This window comes from Micromys minutus (genome assembly GCF_963924665.1).
Source record: "Micromys minutus genome assembly, chromosome: X".
Lineage (NCBI taxonomy): Eukaryota > Metazoa > Chordata > Mammalia > Rodentia > Muridae > Micromys > Micromys minutus.
The window spans coordinates 47,324,363-47,344,901 of NC_137970.1; the positions used below are offsets into that span (position 1 = coordinate 47,324,363).

Sequence of the window (20,539 nt, forward strand, 5' to 3'; positions counted from 1 at the left end):
TCTATGCTAGACATTCTAAATACATAAATGAAACAAAAGATCCCAGAAAGTTTACAGATAAATAAGCATTACAAAAGACAAAAGCCCAAATGAAAAGAGAGATGCATCATTAACAAGTACTGATTAAACAGGAGTCTACTACAGCCCTGTGGTCAGGAAAACTATAATGTAAAGATAGCTACTTTCTCAAAATTAAGGTGACAATTCAATACAATCTTTATAGAACAGTAAGATTTCTTATGGAATGTTTGGATGTTTCTAAAAATTATTAAACAGATGTTTGACAAACAGAGGAACAGTGGCCACAATCCAACAAGCTGGACATAGTGGTGCATGTTTGTAGTCCCAAGATTTGGAAGGCTAAGGCAGGAGGATCATTTGAACTCACAACTTCTAAATGATCCTAGTCAGCACACAAAAGCTCTATGTCATTTGAAAAGTGTGATGTTGGAATAAGAACAATATCAGCAAAACAAAGTCAATGATTCAGAAACAGACTCAGATATATAAGAAGATTCAGTAAAGATATTGGTGGCATTTCAAATCACTGGGGGAAAGTGTTGGGGCAATTAATTACCTATCTAGAAAGACATTATGATATATAAATATATCATTTACAAAACCCAATTCTGAATAGTTTAAAGAATAAAGCTTAGTGGGAAGACTGTATTGTAGTGGCCAGATTATATTATAATGCTTTTAAAATTATCAAAAATTATTAAATATAAACTAAAAAGCCACTTAGAACAACCTTGCATTGGATAAATATTTGATCTACAGTACTACAAAACAGTTCTCAAGATAACTGGATCCAAGGCCTTCTCCATGGGAATAAATTCAGGCTTATACTATAAAACCTAGCCAAGAATGAATAGCTGGGGAGGTCACAGGCCCTAGGGGGAAAGCTACTATTTTGCCAAATACATATAGTATTACACTGCCTTCTAAGGCATTATCTTTATACCTATAGATTACTGCAGCTCTCAATCATCAACAAAATTTTCTTTTTGCAGTGCATAGCAAGTTAGTACAGACATTTACAACAGGTCAAACTATGGAGAATAAATGACTATGGAGTGCTCAGGCACACACATACACACACATACACCTCGGGAAACACTTGAAAGAGGAAGTTGAAAGACTGTAAGAGACAGAGATTAAGAAATACTACTCTGAGTCAGTGTCTGCTGGACGCGGCAGGACCATTACACACATAAGCTCACGGCAGATTTGGCTGCCAGTAGGACCTGCACATGATCATGACAGTCGCCATTCCAGCATGGGTTGGGGAGGGGCTCACAAAGCCCTATCCCTACCAGAGGAGTTAGTAGACTTTGGGGTAGGGGGTGAGGTAGGGAGAGTCTTTATTCAGAGAAATGGCCTGTAATGGGTTCCCCATGCTCTAGTGGATGGCCCTACAGCCATACACATATGAGCAGAATTCATTGGACTCCGTGGGTTATTTTTTAAAAAGAGGATAAGAACTTGGAAGGTGAATTTGGAGGGTGATCCAGGATAAGCTAGAAAGGGGAGTGAATGGTGGCTATGATCAAAACACATTTCACACATATATGAATTTCTCAAGAAATAAATACAAATACTATATTAGAAAGTTTTTAGTTGGGGGCTGAAGAGATGGCACTGACTGCTCTTCCAGAGGTCCTGAGTTCAATTACCAGCAACCACATGGTGGCTCACAACCATCTGTAATGGAATCCAATGCCCTCTTCTGGTGTGTCTGACAGCTAGCTACAGTGTACTCACATACACAGAATAAATAATCTTTCAAAAACTTAAATAAAAAAATAAAGTTTTAGTCCTATGTGGTAGCACACACCTCTAATTCCAGCACTACAGAGACACAGGCCAGCAAGCACATCTCTGTAAATTCAAGGCCTTCCTGGTCTACATGGTGACTCCTGAGATACCAGGGCTACATATTAAGATTCTGCCTCAAAGTAAGTTTTTAAATGCTTCTCCTCTGGGCTAGGGATATAGTTCAGTTGGTAGAATGCTTCTATAAGTATAAAGTGAGTATGAGGACAGGCTTAACACCAAGAAATGCATAAATCCAGTATGCTAGCAGGTACCATGAACCCTAGCACTTGGTGACTACACAATAAATTCAAGGTCACACTGGGCTACAGAAAACCCTGGATGAAAATATTTTTTCACCAATTATCTATCTCCTTGTAGTTGAGTCACAATAGCCTAAAATGAGGGGGGAAAGTCTGGGAAGATACTTCAGTCAGTAAAGTACTTACTTGCCTTGCAAGCATTAGGACCACCTAAAAAAGCCAGGCATAGTAGTGCTCACTTGTAATCCCAGTGCTGGGGAGGTGGAAACAGGAGGATCCCTGGAACCTGTTAGCCAGCCAATCTAGATTAATTGGTTGAGTCCCAGGCCAATGAGAAACCATATCTCAAAAGGAGAGGGCAGAAAGTGTAGTATTTACTCCTCATCAAGGAAACTTCTCTTTTCAATAGAGACTACTACCAAAAAAAAAAAAAAAAAAAAAAAAAAGACCCACATCCAATCAAACTACAGTTGTGGAGTCCAGTCCTAATGGGTATATATACAATATACTCCTGGCACTTAAGGCTCAAGGAACACAGCAGATGATAAAGAGGAACGATTTTAAAGAGTACTAAGGGGTTTACTACAAGATTGTATCTCCTAGTAACGGAAGAAGCTACACCCATAAAATAGAGGTAGAGGCAAGACCATGAGGTCTCAACCCTACACAAAGAACTATAGGCAACTGAGGAATTCTGGGAGCAGAAAAAAAGTCTTCCCCAAGAAAGCATATACCAATTGGTTACCCAATATCAAAGGTCAGTTCTGAAAACATACACACAAGTGATACAGACTGAGCAGGTTGTATTTACGTATTTAGGAATATATGTATATACACATATTTACATACTATTAATAAAAGAGGTCATGAATTTTAAGGAAGGCAAAAATGTGTACATACATACATACATACATACATACATACACACACACACACAGGAGGGAGGGAGGGGAGAAATTATGTAATTATAATTTCAAAAATAAGAAAAAATGGGAGAAAAGAGGGTGGCAGCCTTGAAGTAATGACTGACTGATGCATATATATTTGAGAAGAATCCCCTGATGTGAGTGTGGAAAGCAGGAATAATACCTGAGTTTCCTGAGGCTTCCATTAACCCAGGTTTAGTACAAAGTGATAGAAAGCCTGAAAATATGGGTGAATTATGTTAAAGCTGAGCAAACTAAGAATCTAACATCCCAAGCAGAAACTCTAACAGTAGAGGCAATAAGTAAAGGAAGTAAAGGAAGTCAATAAGTAAAGGAAGTCCTACCAGGATTGATTTACCAGAGTCCCTAATTGGATTTATTGAAAAAAACTCTTGATTTATCAAATAAAAGTTAAGCACCTTCTGGAGACACATATCTTTGTCATCTAAATTGTTTATTTTAACTTAAAGGGTATCTTTGACACAGGGAATTATTTAGAGACTGTAAGTCAAGTAGCTATATGTGCTTGGTAAAACAATGGAAAACTTTGAGAGCAGCTTGTAGTGTTTTATAATTTGTTTTTTTTTATTTTAGTTATCTTTATCACTTTTCAAACATAAATGTGTTAAGCAGAGGTCTCAAGGATATATATTTATTTACTGAGCATTTTTAAAAGATGGAGGAATGGCATTCCTGAGAATGACACCTAAGGTTGTTCTCTGTCCAACCCCTACAAACACACACATGATACATGCATACATTTTTTAAAATGAGGTCTGGTGAGATGGCTTAGCAGGTTAAAGGTGCTTACTGTCAAGCCTGACAATCCCGCAAGCCACATACTAGAACCAGAGAACCAACTTCCCCAAGTTATCCTCTAACCTATATACACAAACAATAGCATGCACATGCATGTATACACACACCCACAAACAAATAAACATAATTAAAATTTTAATTAAATGGAAAAACCTCAAGAATTAACAAAATGGAATTGGAAAATGAAAATGAATGCAAAGTTCTCGAGCTTTTATACTTTCCTTTAAAGGGAAAGGCATTCTGACATGTGCTAAAACATGATGACCCTTGATTTTATGCTAAAGTGAAAGAAATCAGTAATAAAAAAGACAAATAAAATTGAGCCAGATGGCTCAGCACATAAAGGTACTTGCCACCAACCCTGACAACTTGAGTCTAATTCCGAGACCTATATGGTAGAAGGAGAGAACTGTTTCCTGCAAGTTTCCTAACCCCAACACATGTGCTATAGCACTAAGTGCACAAAGATAGAAATAAATATGTAATAACAAAAATGTAAGAAATATTCCACTTATATGAGATACTTGTGATTGTCAAATTCAAAGAGGCAGAAAGGATAGTAGCTGCTAGGGATAATGGAAGAATTATTGAATTTGAAGTGTAAAGGTGAAAAATGTATTGAGATGTATGGTGGTAATGGTTGCACAACAATACAGATGTAATTAATGACCCTTAACTATACACTTAAAATAGTTACGCCAGGCACAGTATGCAAATCTGTAATTCTAATACCTGGAAGGCAGAGGCAAGAGGACTGCTGTAAACTCAAGCCCAGCCTGATCTACACAGCTGCGTTCCAACCACATAGGGCCATATAGTAAGAACCTGTTTTTTAAAAAAAGCAACAAAAAACAAGTGTAGTGATACATGCCTGTAATCTCAACACTTGGAAGGCTAAGACAGCAAGATTACCATGAGTCTGAGGCCAGCCCAATCTCTATAACAAGTGCCAGGCCAGTCAGGGCTATATAGCATGGCCCCATCTCAAATATCATGTATATACATAGCTACATACATATTTTTGTAACAATAATATATGTATGTAATATATTTCAATGAAAATAGATAAAAGATTAAAAGCAGAAGCAGATATGAGAACTCACTTGTCTCTTACTAGGGCAAATATAAATATAACTTGCAAAATAAATGTCAAATTTACCTTTCTAATTCTTGATTTTAAAAAGTTATTTTTCAAGAAACCCCTCAAAAAAAAAGTTATTTTTCAATGGAATCGTGTGAACTCAGTTTGAGAAAACAATGAAGAGTCAAATTCAAGAATCATGCTACCACTATTGTTTGTAGAAGTAATACTAAAATTATTTAATCCAGTAATCTATCAATAAGAGAACAATGAAATAAACTTAGTCATACTATGGCATATTGTATATACTGTGTCACATTTAATAAATCTGGTAAGTCAAACATTTCTAAAACACTGAATGGTAATTTATAGAAATAAAAACATAACACAATGTATTTTCTATGGTAAATTGGTATGTATAGAAAGGTACAGAGAATAAAAGCAAATGACAGATGACTGGCTGAAATGGTAATACAGGAATGGACAAACTTCCTGGGTTAGACATCTGTTCTTCCAATGGACTTAGTACACAGATCTTCAATCTCCAGCTTTTGTGACCTTTCCTGCTTCCATCGTGAATCCTGTGGTGATATTGCAGCAAGGAAGGCCAACATTCCAGAAAACATTCCACTGCTCAGACCCAGGACCTCAGCAACCAAATCAAAGGGAGAGCTCCAAGCTGGCCTTGATGGAAGATGTACAGCTTAAGAGAGGACTTCTAACAGCCATAAAACCCATAACCTGAATTAACTGTGTTAATATAAGGGGCAATAACTCTTAGACACATGTGAAATGTGAAACTGTTTAGGTGGGAACAGACAATTACTAATTCAGCCACAGGAGCCAGGTAGGCCTTCACTTTTAAAAGCAGCACCACAGTGGTCCCATTGATTTTTTATACCAGCTGCTTCCTGAGGCTCATCCCTCCATTAAGAGGGAATGTTCTTCCCACAGCATACAAACTACAGGCTTGTTTATTTTTGATCTACACATGCCAACCAGAAGAGCGGGATCTTGTAATATGGCTACCAATTTAAATCAACAAGTTGTTCTCAGTTCCCTCCTACCCCCACCACCATCCTAATTTGGTCCCTTCCTAGAATTTAAGGTTTAGATCTAAGAAAAATAACCAAAAAGAAGTCCAAGCTGGATTTATCAGAGGTCCAAGAAGCAAATTATATTTCCATGTGGATCCATGGGAGTTGCTCTGGGCTTGGCTTCAAGCAGTGTTAATCTAAGATGGAACCAATGGAATAAATAACTTTACTGCTTCCCCCAAGGCTAACAGAAAAATAGAAGTATTCAGGGCCATTAACTTAAGAATGATAGCTAAATTTGTTAAAGTGGTTAGGATACTTAACTAACTGATGGAAAGATAATACTTCTAGAATGACCAAAATTAAATGTGTGGAGAAACTTGTAAAACTCCTAACAGTTGGTATTATTACAACTAAATGCATCAGGAAATGCAAATTAGAATTATTGAAAATAACATTTTAAAATAATTTTGATAATTATAGGTTATTTTAGTTTGTACCACTAGTAAAGGAAAATTCTTGTGGGAAAATATGAATTTCTTCATTTGAGGGGAGCTGCAGAACAGATATTTGATATTATTGGGGGTCTAACCTACACTCTTTAAAGAAAGTAATTTAGCCCAGCTTGGGGGCCACACCTTTAAACCAAGCACTTGGGAAGTAGGTGGATCTCAGTGAGTTCTAGGCCAGCTAGGGATTCAAAGAGAGACCCTGTTTAAAAAAAAGGGGGGGGGGAGAAAACAGTAATTTAGCTGTAGCTATCAAAGTACAAACTACACACACTCTTTGACTTAGCAATTCCTTCTCTCAATCCCACAGAAATACTTAGACACAGGAATAAGATCAAATGCAGTATTTACAACAGTGAACGATTAGAGGCAAGTTTCCATTTGTTAAAAACTGTACTAAAACTATACTATTGAATGCTATACCATTATTTTTCTTTTCATTTTCTAAATGAGGTAAATATCCACATATTAATGCAAAAAGAAATATGTAATATATAGCATAATATATTTAATTTATATAGTAGTAAAACAATGTTGTATTTTTAAACTATATACATATGTGTGAATGTTCCTACACGTATATGGATGAAGTCAGAGGGAAAGGAAAGGGGAGCTCTAGGACACACCAGGTAAAAGTCAGTTTTAGAGAATAAGAATGGGGACGAGTAAAGAAAACTCATGATTCTACAAATGCATTCCTTTGTTAAGAGCTATGGTTTCTTTATAATTTTCAAAAAGGTTTATTTATACTGTTCCCATTTACCTTGGTGAGTATACTGTACCATGTGAACACAGTGACAATGGAGGCCAGAAGAGGACATGGGATCCCCTGGGACTGTGGGTACAGATGGTTGTGAGCTGAAAATGGGTGCTGGAATTAAACCAGGGTCCACTGGAAGAGCAGCCAGTGTTCCTACTATTGAACCATCTCTCCAGCCTAAAGATTTATTTATTTTCTTCTATGTGAAAATATCACCTACAAATGCATGAACCACAGGCATGCCTGGTGCCCATGGAGGTCATAAAAAGTCATCAGACCCATTTGGAGATGCCATCTCTCTATCCCTCTTCTGATATTTTATCTATGTCTAGCTGACAGTTCCTGTTAACAATCTTATCCCTTTACCTCCAGTTTTTCCAGGTAAAGGAATTTATGATCTACATACAAACATTTGAAACCACTGAAAAAGAGCAAAGTATGTTGGCATACACCAGTAAATGGCAAAACTCAATAGACTAAGCCAGAGGACACTCAACAGCCTAGGCTACATAATGAGTTTGAGGCTAGCTAGAGTTACAGAGTGAGACCATCAAAAACAGACAAATATATAAATAAAACTACCATAGAAGTCACTTTTTAAGAAAGCCCCCGAAGGGTTAAAAGAATTCTTTTGTGATATTGATAATTATTCCTATTTGTATGTTTTATATGAGTATTCAGAAAAAGTCAGACAAAAATATAGACAAACAAATCACACATACACACACCCCCCACACATACACCATACACACCACACACACACACACACACACACACACACACACACACACACACACACACACACGGGAGAAGAAACAAAAAATAAATCTAAAAATAAAATTAAGAAGGCAATTTGTTATATAAGCAAGGCAAAAAAGAAAAGATGGGTAGTGGGTGGTCAGAAAGGGAGAAGCAGAAAACCATAAACTAAATTAAATTATTCATAAGAGTTTATAAGTCAAAAATAATCTTGAGGTTGGGCATGGAGACTTATTCCTACAATCCCAACATTCAGAAGACTGAAGCAGGAGGATTATTCATGAGTTTGAGGCTAGCCCAGGTAAATAGTAAGTTCTAGAGTTCTATGTCATCTTGAGGTACAGGATGAGACCTTGCCTAAAAATAAATAAATAAAATGCCAGGCACAGTAGCACAAGCATGTAAAGACAGCATTTGAGAGTAGAATCAGAAGATCAGGAGATACATATTCAACTACATAGCAAACTCAAGAGTAGCTTCAGTTACCTGACCCATCTCAAAAAAAGAAAGCTTAATTGCTATGATGTATAATTGGAGTAAGAAACACCCAACTTTTATGCTGTAATTAAAGTAGTACGCTATTTCAAACCCCCTGGCTTAGGCCCATGTGAAGACTGGAGAAACTTCAGAATTATAAAGATAAAAGGGTTAAAAAAACCAAATAAGGGAAAATTAGAATGTTTATTGTGCTTAAGAGAATACCAGGAGCGACCCAACAGCCCTCATGGACATTAAGAAATATCCATTTCAGTGAGCAGCTGGTCTAAATTTCCACAGCAGGTGATTTTGTTTAAATTCTTACAAGTATTTCAACATAGAAGTGTCTCACTTAGGCGATGTACCATACAGAAACTCCTGCGAAGCCTGTTGTTATTAACCTCTCCCACCTTTACTAGCTCAACAACTCATCTCCAATAGGGTAGGTAAGGGTTTGGAATGTTAAGGTGTATACTTCTTTTAGGTCTAGTTTTGTGAAAATTTGTTGTTTAGCCTCTGTCTCCTAGAACCCAATATAAGGTTGAATCTTTCTGGGCTATGGGGAAAAGGGAGGATTCATTAGTAGCAACCATTCAAATATGTGTATAAACTTAACTTCCTTGTTTTAAAAAAAAAAAAAACATGCCTTGCCTCAGTATAGACAGGTAAGAGGATTTGGGTTTAAAGTTCTTATAGGAACTTTAGACTGTGTTTAAAATGGCCAACTTTCCTCCAAAAAGAGGAAACTGAACTTGACTGATATTAAAGTTAATAAATAAAAGGAAATCGTCCATACACTCATAACACCCAGAAGGCAAAGACAGGACAATCACAAGTTTGAGGCTACCCTGGGCAAGTTCCAGGCCAGCATGTGCTACTAAGTGAAACCTTGTCTCAAATAAAAGAAATAAGGGAGGGAGGGGAATAAGTAACTAGATATGCCTGACCCTCTTCATCTCCCATTTTTGTCTTGTGTAGAAAGTTCTTGAATCTCTGTGTAGAAATACAATGCACTCACTCATCTTACTTGTACTCTGACTACCCTATTTTACATCTAAGCTAACTGAATACTGTCTAAAATATAGATGGTACTTTACTTTATAGCCAATTTTCTAGTTATTCTCCAGTTCCTTCTGTAATACTGCCACCCACAAAGGCTGCGTCTCTTGATCCTTAGCTTTATCTCACAGAAACACCTAGTCTTCCTACTCCCCCAGGTAGCTTCAGTCACCTCATTCTCTAATGACTGAAAATCCTTTAACCTCCTTCATTCAACTGGCTCTTCTGCTTAAAACCGAATATCATTCTTAAGTCTTTATAATGCCCTCATCTTTTGAACATGTCATTTTTCTATACCACTGTTCCGTTTTAAATTAGATTAAAAGTAGGTTTCCTAGGAGGACGAGGTCCCATATTGACCTCAAATTTTAACAAATTAACAATGTAATAAAGGCTGGCCTTGAATTCCTGATCCTCCTGAGGTTACAAACAAGTGCTATCATGTCCAGCTCTAAAACTACCTTAATTTACCAGATGACAAGATTCCTACCTCCCTCATTCCAACCCTTCATGGAACCTACCACGTACATGACCATATTAGTCAGATGAAAACACCCATCAGAAGCTCTTAGGACTTCACCCACCTGTCTGTATCAAATCTTTTTGAAAAATAACACAAGGAATCATCATCAAATGAGGTAAAAGGGCAATGAAATTGTTGATGATATGTGGGTGTATCAAAGGATGGATCTATATGTATATGTACACATTGCATATGCATATATAAACACAGGTAATAAATACATCCAAGTCAAATTAACAAAACTCCACAAACATAAAAATCCAATCAGCTAAATCTGACCTAAACCACAGGTATTATATGGCTACTTCCTGGAAGGAGATGCATTATTTATGTGGCAAAGTCAGTTACAAGTTACAAGAAACCATAGGTAAACTACTAAAAACAGTATAGATTCCACTTTCTGTAATGTAATATAAATGCAAAGCTTACTCATCATCCCAGGACAATGGCCATGTTGTATGAGCTCTACACAATACCCAGCATGTATTCAGCACTAGGAAATAATAAATTTACAACTTAAGGAGGAAAACGGAGGCTTGCTTCACAGTGGTTTAATATGAACAGAGTTGAATATGACATTGTCTGACAGAAGAATGAACAATTTGCTGAATAAAAGCCCCAAGTCAGGATATATACACAGAAGAAATGGAGCCTCAGAGTCTTAGCACTTGTGCACAATGAAAGAAGAAATCTTACCAAAAAAAAAAAAAAAAACTGTAACAGAGGATACAAATCAAAAGGCAGCAAGGACACCGACGAGGTGGGAAAGGGGCTACTCAGCTATCAGCATGGGCTCAGCAGCAGGAGAGCTAACAACACTGAGATGGGCTCCAAGTCCCCTGTCAAAATCTAATCCTGATCTTTCTGACCAGGGTCACACCAGAATCAGCAATCCTTTTCCCCAAGGACCTACAGAGAAAACACAAATCCTTCCATGACAGGGAGCCTAAGCCAAGAGTCCCAACTTGCACCTGGCACCAGAGTTAACTTACTCTCATCCCACCACTTGGATAGACAGCAGGCCCCAGCAAACAAACCACCACCTCCCAAACAACAGCATAGGTCACTTGCCAGCCTCAAAAAGCTGCTTTAGCTAAGATTTGGGAAATCTACACCTAGCTGCTAGCCTATTTCAATTTCTGGGGACAACACTGGAATTCCACAGGAAACAAGTACAGGCAGTTCAATAACCCTGTGACCAAGCTGGGGAAGGCAGCAGACAACTCTTGCTCCTGAGCCCCAATCAACAGCTCAAAAGTGCTTAGGAGAAATGAGAAACTGTGGTGTGTATACTTCTGCCCTTGGGGCAGCACTAAATGACATGGGAAAAGGAGGAATGGAAGGAGGACATGATGTTGCTCTTCCTTATCACCAAAAGGAACCTAAAACATGACCCCCTCCCACCATTCAGAAAGTCACCTGGCAGTGATAAGTTGTTCTTATCCCTCAAAATCCACAAAGCTAACTAACACACAAAGAAACAAGGGCTTAAGGAGGGAGAACTGCTAGCCCATACTGACTCATTAGCTAGTGAGCAAAATATAGACAGCCAGAGTAGGGAACCACAAAAGAATAGGGGCTAGGCAATAGGAGCACCCTACTACCTATGGCTTTTTTGTCTTTGCAGTAAACATGATGATGGGCCCAGAAAACCCATACATCCTGCTCCACATATCGAACTGCTAAAACTCTAGGATTGCTGCCATGAAAAGCAACAAGGAAAAGGAAAAACAAACAAACAAACACAAAAACTGCTGAGAAAACTGGGAGTAGGCCTAGAAAAAATAAGTTTTGGGTTTCTACCACCTTCCCCCAAAAGAAAATTTTTCATGCAGGTAGGAAAAGCAAGGATGCTCCCTATTCTGTGTTCCTTGTTAAACCTAAGAATAAGAAAAAGGCCCTAAACTTGCAGCATCAGTAATATATCCCAGTGCCTCACCAGCACAAACCCCCCTCCCCCAAGTTAGCCTTCTGGTATAGGTAAAATGCCCAAGAAATTGCCTTCCAGTTAAATCCCTCCCCCACCCCAACCCCAAGCAAAGAACATCTGCCTGTGGTTTCCCACCTCTCTTCAGAGAAGAGATACTAGCAGAGCACCCACACGGTGTAGTCTGGTACCAAGGGGCACAATGCAAGACGGTCTATCAAGCCAGGGAATGGGTAGCCAACTTCAGATCAAAAAGAGAGAGAGGCTTAGTGTAAAAACCAATGTCATTTCAGCAGGAAAAGTAGAGGGCAAGTGGTGAGAGGGACTCCTACTGGCGCACCTTCCCAGGGACGTAGTTCCTATCAATTGCCTCCTCCTGCAGGAACATGTGTAGACAGCGTTCATTCTGAGCCAGTGGGTGCCCAGCAATTCTATAAAGAGACCAGAGTAGTTATCAGTAGTATCTGGGATCAGAGAGATTTGGCAGGGGAACAGGAATATGAAGAGGTGAGAAAGGTTTGAGCCTCTAGGGGACAACAGTAGGGTATGACCTGAACTGTAATAAAGGGAAATGGAACAGAAGAACAAGATAGGAAAATTCCTAGTTAAAAGGGTTGTTAACATGCATTACACTCTCAGGCCTTGGCATACAGGATCTGAACTTATTCACAAGAATAAAGTTTTACTATCTTCAGTTTGCCCACTATATCACATTACCTATTACAAAAGGACAAAGTAGACAAAAAAATAAGAAGATCATGATGGGCTGAGGGTATAATAGTTTAGAGGTAGAGTGTTTGCCTAGCATATGTGAGGCCATGGAGTCAATCCCCATCAAAAAGGGAAAGAGCAAATTGTAAAATGAAGGAGGAAGGGGAGGGGAGAAAAGCGGGGAGGGAAGGGTAGTAAAGAAACATTTTATAATAGCAAAAGCAGTATGCAGAGTAGCCAAGAATTTTGCTTACTTGTTAATAAACTGTTCGAGGCCTTGCCTCCTTTCTTCAATGAAAGATTCCTCAAAGATCCCTTCATCTCCTCGGAAAGGGAGCTGCCGCTTCAAGGCTTTCCCAGGCAGTGGTGGTACTACGATCTGCAGTCAAATATCAGCCCCGTTGGAGAGGGCAAGAAAGAAGAAAGCAAATAAAATGGTAAAATTCGTTCTCAGTCTCCCTTCAACCCTCCATCCTTCTCTCCGTCCCTCCTTCCCTCTTTTCCTCCCTCCCTTTCCATGGCTGCACAGTGGTCTCAAACTGTCTATGTAGCCTAGGATGACCGTAAACTTCTGATCCTCCTGCCTTCATCTGCTCAGTAAGTGTATTTCTCAATTCTCTTATGCTTGGGATCCACAATGCCACAGGTCCAGCTAAGACCTTAGACAGTAAGGATGGCCCATATGGATCCAACTTGATTTCTGTGGAAGGACAGAGTTACCATGTCAAGAGAAAGGAAATAAACTTCAAGTACTTTTCACTTTCCTTACTAATCCTGCACCATCCAAGCAGTTAGCTTTTCTTGACACATGTTTTCACTTATAGGTGTTTACTAACTTACAACAAAAGAACAAAATAGTTGAAAATGTTGTTCATGGGGCTGAGGAGAGGGTGTATCTGGCAAGAGCACAGCCTGCACAAGCATGAGGACATGAATATGGACTCCAGGACACAAACAAAACTGTCCAGCTGGAGTGGAAGGCAGAGATAGGAGAAGCACTGGAGATTGCTGGCCCAGTTCCTGTATCAGTGAGAAACCCTGTCTAAAATGTGTAAGGCAGAGAGATAGAGCAGGACACATAACCTGCTCCTCTGCCCTGTATGTGACATCTTTATACAACACACACACACACACACACACACACACACACACACACAAATTTTACAAATAATAAGTCCTAAGTTTCAAAAGGTATGCCCCCAGAACCAATATATTAGGAATGAGTCCATAAGAATGTATTCACCCTTATTACCCAATTCAAGACTTTTTCAGGCTATGATCTTACACCCAAAGCCTATACAGATCTCCTCCTCCAATGGTACTAATAAAGAGATGAGCTGTACCTTACTATCTCGCTCCAGCTCATTTTTCAGCCACTCAAAGTCACTATAGCGTCGACGTACACAGGATTCTTTCAGCTTGAAGATGGGTAGGTTTGTCTACAGGAAAGAAAGAATGAAAAGAAGCCAGGTGCTGTGGCATTTAATTTTCACGTGGGAAGCTGAGTCAGGAATATCAGCAATTAGTGTGGGGCCAACCTAAGCCACATAGGTTCCAGATCAGCTGGGCCTACATGGAGAGACCCTATCACAGAAGTAAAAAACAAGCAAACTGAAAACAGGCAATAAGTTCTGTTCAACCTATGGAGATCACCTGTCGGAACATCTCAATGAAGTAGTTGCTATGGGACTGAGGATATGTCTCAGTGGTAGGGGACTTCCCTATTCTGTATGAACACTTGGGTTTGACTTCCAACAAAAAAAGAAAAATTTCTCCTATAAAGTATATAGCTAAAACTCTTCCAAAACACTACCAGGTGAATATCAACCCTTACCATACCCAATCATATCACAATTGGGGATCAGAAGTCTCTTGCTGGGGCTGAAGTGTGGCTCAGCAGTAGAGCACTTATCTAGCATGCTCAAGGCTCTTGGTTCTGCCACATACAAATAAAACTTTTTGCTACTTAAAATTTACCTTACAGAGAAGACAGTAATGTTATAATGTAAATTATACTGGCACATCATAAATTATTTGAGCTCAGATTGACTTTGCACCCCTACTTCAGACCCACACGTTTGTCTCAAAGTATCCTCCAAGGCCCCTGTTTAGGATTGTGCTTCCCCTTCCTATCTTTGTGATATGAAAGGAAAAGAATAACAAAACACCCCAAAAGTGAAAACAGTCTTTGAGAACAAGAGGGTAAATTATTTCCAACAGATGTTTATCCTGATATAATAATAATAATTTTCTACAATGGGAAAGAAAAGCTAAAGTTCAGCCATGGGAAGCTCAGCCATGAAATAAAAAGCTTAATCAGGAATTCCAGCTAACTGCCTAACTTCTCTGGTTGGTTTCTCCTGGATATATGGATACCTGACTTGATGTTACCTTTCTGTTGCTATTTGTTCTTTTACTTGGAAGCCTCATCCGAAGGAACATTCTGCTCTGTCTGGGACTCTCTGTATGGGGAACTCCAGCTGGGTCCCTTAAAGGTGCTTCCCCAGTCAATTTCAGCTGGATATGTTGAATGCCTGACTTGATAATGTTTTACTATCTATCCATCCCTTGCTGTATAATATTGTACTCTGGCTTGCCATATACTGAAACTTACTCATTCAAAATCAATAGTATGGTTATTTCAGATCATTCTCTAGACCTCCAAGACATTCTACCTTTGCCTTCCTATTCCAATCTTTTCTATACTACATGTCCTAGCTCAATTCAAACTTCATTCAGAAAATCTTTCCTGATAAGAACAACTGGGTACATTGTGGTAGACCTCCTGTCTGATACCTTCTGACACTTATACTTTTCTTGAGACCTTGTCTCTATCCTAAGCTGGCTTCAAACTATGTAGCTGACGATAACTTTGTTATCTTCCTGCCTCCTTAGGAAATTATAGGAATGTACCATCACACCCAGTTCATGAAGCACTGGGAGTCAAACCCCAGAGCTTTATACATGCTAGGTAAGTATTTACCAACTGAAATACAGCCACATTCCCATTTCTAAGGGTTTTGTTATATTGCAGAGGATGACCTTGAACTTCAGATCCTTTCACTTCTACAGTTTATAAAGTGTCACATCACTAGGTTTTCTTCATGCTGTTTTATGCATCCTGTTTGTTCTCTACATGACTACATTAATATCTTAAGATTAACCACCTGACTGTGTGAGGTGGTGTATCCCTTTAATCCCAAAACACAGGAGGCAGAAGTGGGCAGATCTCGGAGTTTGAGGCCAAGCCATTACAGAGCGTTCTAGACCATCCCGAACAATATAGTTGAGACACTGTCTTTAAAAAAAAAATCAAAAACTATGACAACTTTTGCTTCTCTCAAAATGTAAGTTATCAATACTCAATTACTAAACAGAAATCCTATATATCTAGTTACCCTTTTACCTAAAAATGCAGAATGAAAAGCCATTATATAAGTTAGTTTTCTGTAACATACTCATTCCTTCATCTAAATCACTAAGTAGACTCCTTAGTGATTAATCTAGAATGTATTTCTTCCCAGCCAATTCAGAGCAATGGGTAAGTAAGAAAGGAACCACCTGTTTCTTCTCTACACAATTGCCTCGTGGCAAGAAAGGAGTATCTTGGAGTGCTGGTAGAGCCTCACCCGGTCCTTACTATATCAACTCTTAAGAGTCCCCAAGTCTTGAAATCTCCTCCTCAGTCAAATAACAGACCACTGATATAGCTCCAATTTTACTCAAAATCTTAAAGGCCCAAGAAATATCAATGGTTGAAAAAAGTCTCATATAAATTATTTTATCATCTAAACAATTCTTTAAAGTAAAAATGGAAGATGGAGAATCGAGGTTTCTTTAGGATGTGTAGGTCCACAATGATGCAGTGGATGGTTCCATACCAGAAGTATATAGGCAACACAAATTGGACTGGATGATTTTGTTTTCTTTCCTTTTGTTTTTTGTTTTGTTTTTTTTTTAAAGAAGACTCAAATTAAAGAGACAGGGAGGTGGAGATGGATCAGGAAAAAATAAGGGGGAATGTAGGTATGAATATGGTCAAAATACTTTGTATGAAATTCTCAAAAAACAAAAGCATTTTTAAAAAAGAATAAACAAGTAACCAAACAGGATAGCAAAGACCTGTAATGCCAGCACTTTAGAAGTACAAACAGAAAGATCAGTAATTCAAAGTCATCCTCAGCTACACAGTGAGGTTTAGGACAACCAAGGCTACATGAAACTTAGAAAAAGAACAAAACAAAAGAAAAAATAAGAAACTGGAGGCTGGTCAGGAGAATGGGCAAGTAAAGGTGCCTGCATCCAAGTCTGACAACTTATGTTTGGTCTCAAAGTCCCACATGGTAGGAAAGAACCAAGTCCTGCAAGTTCTCCTCTGACATGTGGGGCAACCTTCCTCTGGACACAAAATAAATATAAATGTAATTAAAAAAAAAAAAAACTTAAAGGGGCTGGAGAGATGGCTCAGTGTTTAAGAGCACTTGTTCTTACAGAAGACCATGGTTCAATTCCCAACACCCACATGGCAACTCACCACTATCTCTAACTCCAGTTCCAGGATGTACATGATACAAGCACATGTTTGAGGAAAACACTAAATACACGTAAGATAAATAATTTTTTTTAAGTTTTTGATTTAAAAAAGACACCGGAAACTTTCTTGAAAGAAAAGCCTCTGGTAATGCCATTTGGATACTCTATGTTCAGTATACTGACTGAATTTTGTACTATGTGCATGTATTAAGTGTTATTAACTGTTTAAAATTACTCCATTATAGAAAAATATATCAGAATACCCAAGAGAAAAAAGGACATTTAGGACTACAGAATTTTAGATTTGCACTAGTGTTCACTAAAGATACTGTATTTCCCAAACAATAGAAACATAACTAGTGAAAATAAAGTGAAAGAAGAAAACACAAAATTCAAGTCCACATTGAAATGTCCATATGTACAATGACGTAAGGCCCCTTTGCACCTCTCCAGATTCCTCAAGCAGGCAGGATCCATTCCTGAATAAAATTAAAGAGAATAGCTTCATCAATATTTATTAAAGGGAGCTGAAGGGGTAGAATCAATGGAAGATTATGTGCTCATCATGCATGAAGCCAGAATCAAATGTCCAGAACCAAAAAGATAAATACAAATGACAAATGATTTTAGTATTTTTCTCAAAACTAGAGTTCAATAAAACAGCAAAAGCCTCAAATCAACTCAAACCCACAAAATAAAGAAGCACCATGAACTCTAGCAACATTATATAACTGGAACTGTTGAAGGGACTGAGTGTAAGCCAGGCAGCGGTGGCACACACCTTTAGTCCCAGCACTTGGAAAGAAGAGACAGGTGGATCTCTGGTGAGTCCCAGGACAGCCTGCTCTACACAGTGAGTTCCAGAACAGCCAGAGCTACATAGAGAAACCCTGTCTCAAAACAAAAGTCTCAGTGTACCTTTTGCATACTAAGTTTTGCAACTAAGGTTTAACAAAGTCATGGAAAGAACATGGACTTTGGAGTCTCCCAGGGAGTTGGTTTCAAATCCAGCCCTATCTTATACATTACATGTACTTGGGGAAATTATATAAAGTGCATGCTTTCCTGATTTCTACTTTTTTTTAAAGGTATGCAGAAACTAAAAGCTAGATGGACAAAGTAGCACTTGCCTTGACCCCAGCACTGGGGAGGCAGAGGCAGGTGAATCTGAGTTCGAGGCCAGCCTGGTCTACAGAGTGAGTTCCAAGACAGCCAGGGGTATACAGAGAAACCTAGTATCAAAAAAAAAAAACTTTAGAAAGAAAAGAAACTAAAACCTAGTTGAATTGTCTTTGCTGTTATCAGAATTCCTACAGAACTATTTCCTTACTGATGCATAAGGTGCTTTATGCACCTACATGAAGTGTCTAGAACCCTAAAAGCACTCTTTACACTGAACAAGTTATACTTAGGTTCCCTTAAGTAATTAAGTTCTCCTCCATTAACACCTCTTTTATCAGTTTGAAGAATGTAAATCTCATGCTTCTCCAAAGAGAACATTTCAAATAGTCTAGTCTCCATAAAACAAGTGTGCCTCATGCTGCTTTCACTTTCTGCCACCTCTCAACTTAGAGGGTGCCATTTCTCCATAAGATTAACAGGCACAGATAGAAAAGACATTCTTGTTCAATTCATCTAAAATATGAGAACATCATATGACTCTCAGATCTTCAATGATATTCAAAAAGGATGCTGTTCACAAGGAATATCCTGGATCTCTAACCTGAGAAGAAAACACAAGGAAAAGTTAAAAAAAAAATGGTTCTTAAATTGTTTAACCTGTACCATTTCAACTGGGCAAAAAAAAATACCTGTGAACCATGTACTCTAACTGCACATTCCATCCTTGCACTGTGGACTAAGAGATAAAGTCCCCTGGGGTGCAAACTGGAAGAAGCCATTCCTGGAGCCATTCTGGAATGTCATGTATTAAAGTAATGACAGATCAGGGACAAAAAAAAAAAAAGGCAAACAGCCTTTTTCAAAAAACCTAAGTGAGAGCCAATAAAACCTGAAGTAAACATTCTGGATACTTCAAATCTAAAGGATCAGTAGAGGATGGGAGCAGCAACTGAAAATCCACCAATCCCAGTGCAGGGTCAGGTTTCCCGTGAGACATCACATTGTGGTACCTAAGAAACTCAAGCATAAAACATTTCTCTCTTTCAGATGTAAATCTTACACTGGTCAGCAAAGCATTCAGTCTCAAAATTGCTTTTCTATTGCTCCCATAAGCCCACTGTCTCCCTTTCCCCTACTCTTTCCTTTAACTAAAGGTTTTGCTTAACTCCACCAACCCAGAGAGATCTCATCAGGAAGAAGCTGAGCCCTCCCCTTCAGAATGGCTTCCCATAACCTAGTTTAGTTATAGGACCCAGCGATACATCGCCTTGGCTTTCCATCCCCCAGCCTTCTTCCACCCTCCCCTTTCGTCTTCTGTCAATCATGTTCCAGTCTACTTGAATTCCTCACTAATCTTTGTCCATCTTCCACACCCTGTCCAGCCATGCCTCACTTCTTCCTCGTGAGTACTTGTTTTCCTTCATCCCCGCCCGAAGTCCCCTCTGGAGTTTTCTGTACCCTCAGGCCACAGCTGAGTCTGCAGCCTTCTCTCCAAACCTTTCAAGCCCTAACCCTCACATGACCCCTCCAAGCTTGCCCGCCTTTAGCATGCCCCCTCCCCTCCCGCTTCGTCCTCCCTCAGCTGTCTCCCTCACCCCGTGACTCACCCGCATGCGAACCTCATAGGTGGTGAAGCGCGCGCGGCCCACGCCCACCGTCTGTGGATTAAAGATGTCTATCTCCAGGAAGTTACTAGGCGGTCCATAAGCGTCAGTCAGGTCCTGGGGCTTCGAGTTAAGGCGCCGAGTGTCAGCCACTGCCGTGTCCGACATCTTTCCAAAGAAGAGACGGGTACCGGCGAAGGGGGGGGTGGGGGACAGAGGCCTGAGGCAAGAGCGCGCACGGCCCCTCCCGCTAGCAAAATAACCAGCCAACCCACAGACGGCGGCGACGCGCACGCGCGCACGCATGCGCGCACGCACACGCCGCCCGTGTCTCGGGCCCTTCACTCTGAATAGCCGCCATGCTGACTAGGGCTTGTACTATACGGTGAAAGTGTCATTCAGACTTCCGGGTGGTACTGGGCGCTGCCCCGGAACCTGCATCTCCAATACTCACTGCCCAGTACTTTGAGAAGAACTACACGCATGCTCCTCCAATCTGTGTTCCTTAACCGAAGAAATTGTCTCATTCCGTGCATCAATCAAGCAGTGGGCACCGCCCTGCAAGCTGTTATCCTAAGGTGATAGGCCGAAACCCAAGGTCCTGAATAAGTCTG

General features: G+C 39.4%; 1 protein-coding gene across 6 annotated transcripts in view; it reads right to left on the minus strand.

Annotated features, from left to right (window-relative positions):
* The window catches only part of SNX12 (sorting nexin 12), a 110,618-nt gene extending 90,455 nt beyond the window's left edge, over positions 1 to 20,163 (minus strand). Inside the window, exons 1-6 of one of the 6 annotated variants that reach the window (XR_013974879.1) lie at positions 19,929 to 20,163; positions 14,010 to 14,105; positions 12,921 to 13,045; positions 12,296 to 12,386; positions 6,580 to 6,652; positions 5,342 to 5,588 (exon numbers count right to left, since the gene is read on the minus strand). Coding sequence is in view for 5 of the 6 variants with exons in the window: in XM_080909743.1 (XP_080765869.1) it covers positions 10,914 to 10,937; positions 12,296 to 12,386; positions 12,921 to 13,045; positions 14,010 to 14,105; positions 19,929 to 20,093 (501 nt within the window). In the remaining variant the exon portion in view is untranslated. Of the gene's footprint in view, positions 1 to 5,341; positions 5,589 to 6,579; positions 6,653 to 10,583; positions 10,938 to 12,086; positions 12,387 to 12,920; positions 13,046 to 14,009; positions 14,106 to 19,928 lie in introns of those variants that run through there. The other 5 variants (XM_080909743.1, XM_080909744.1, XM_080909745.1 and 2 more) reach the window with 5 other exon arrangements.
* Positions 20,164 to 20,539: the final 376 nt, after the last annotated feature.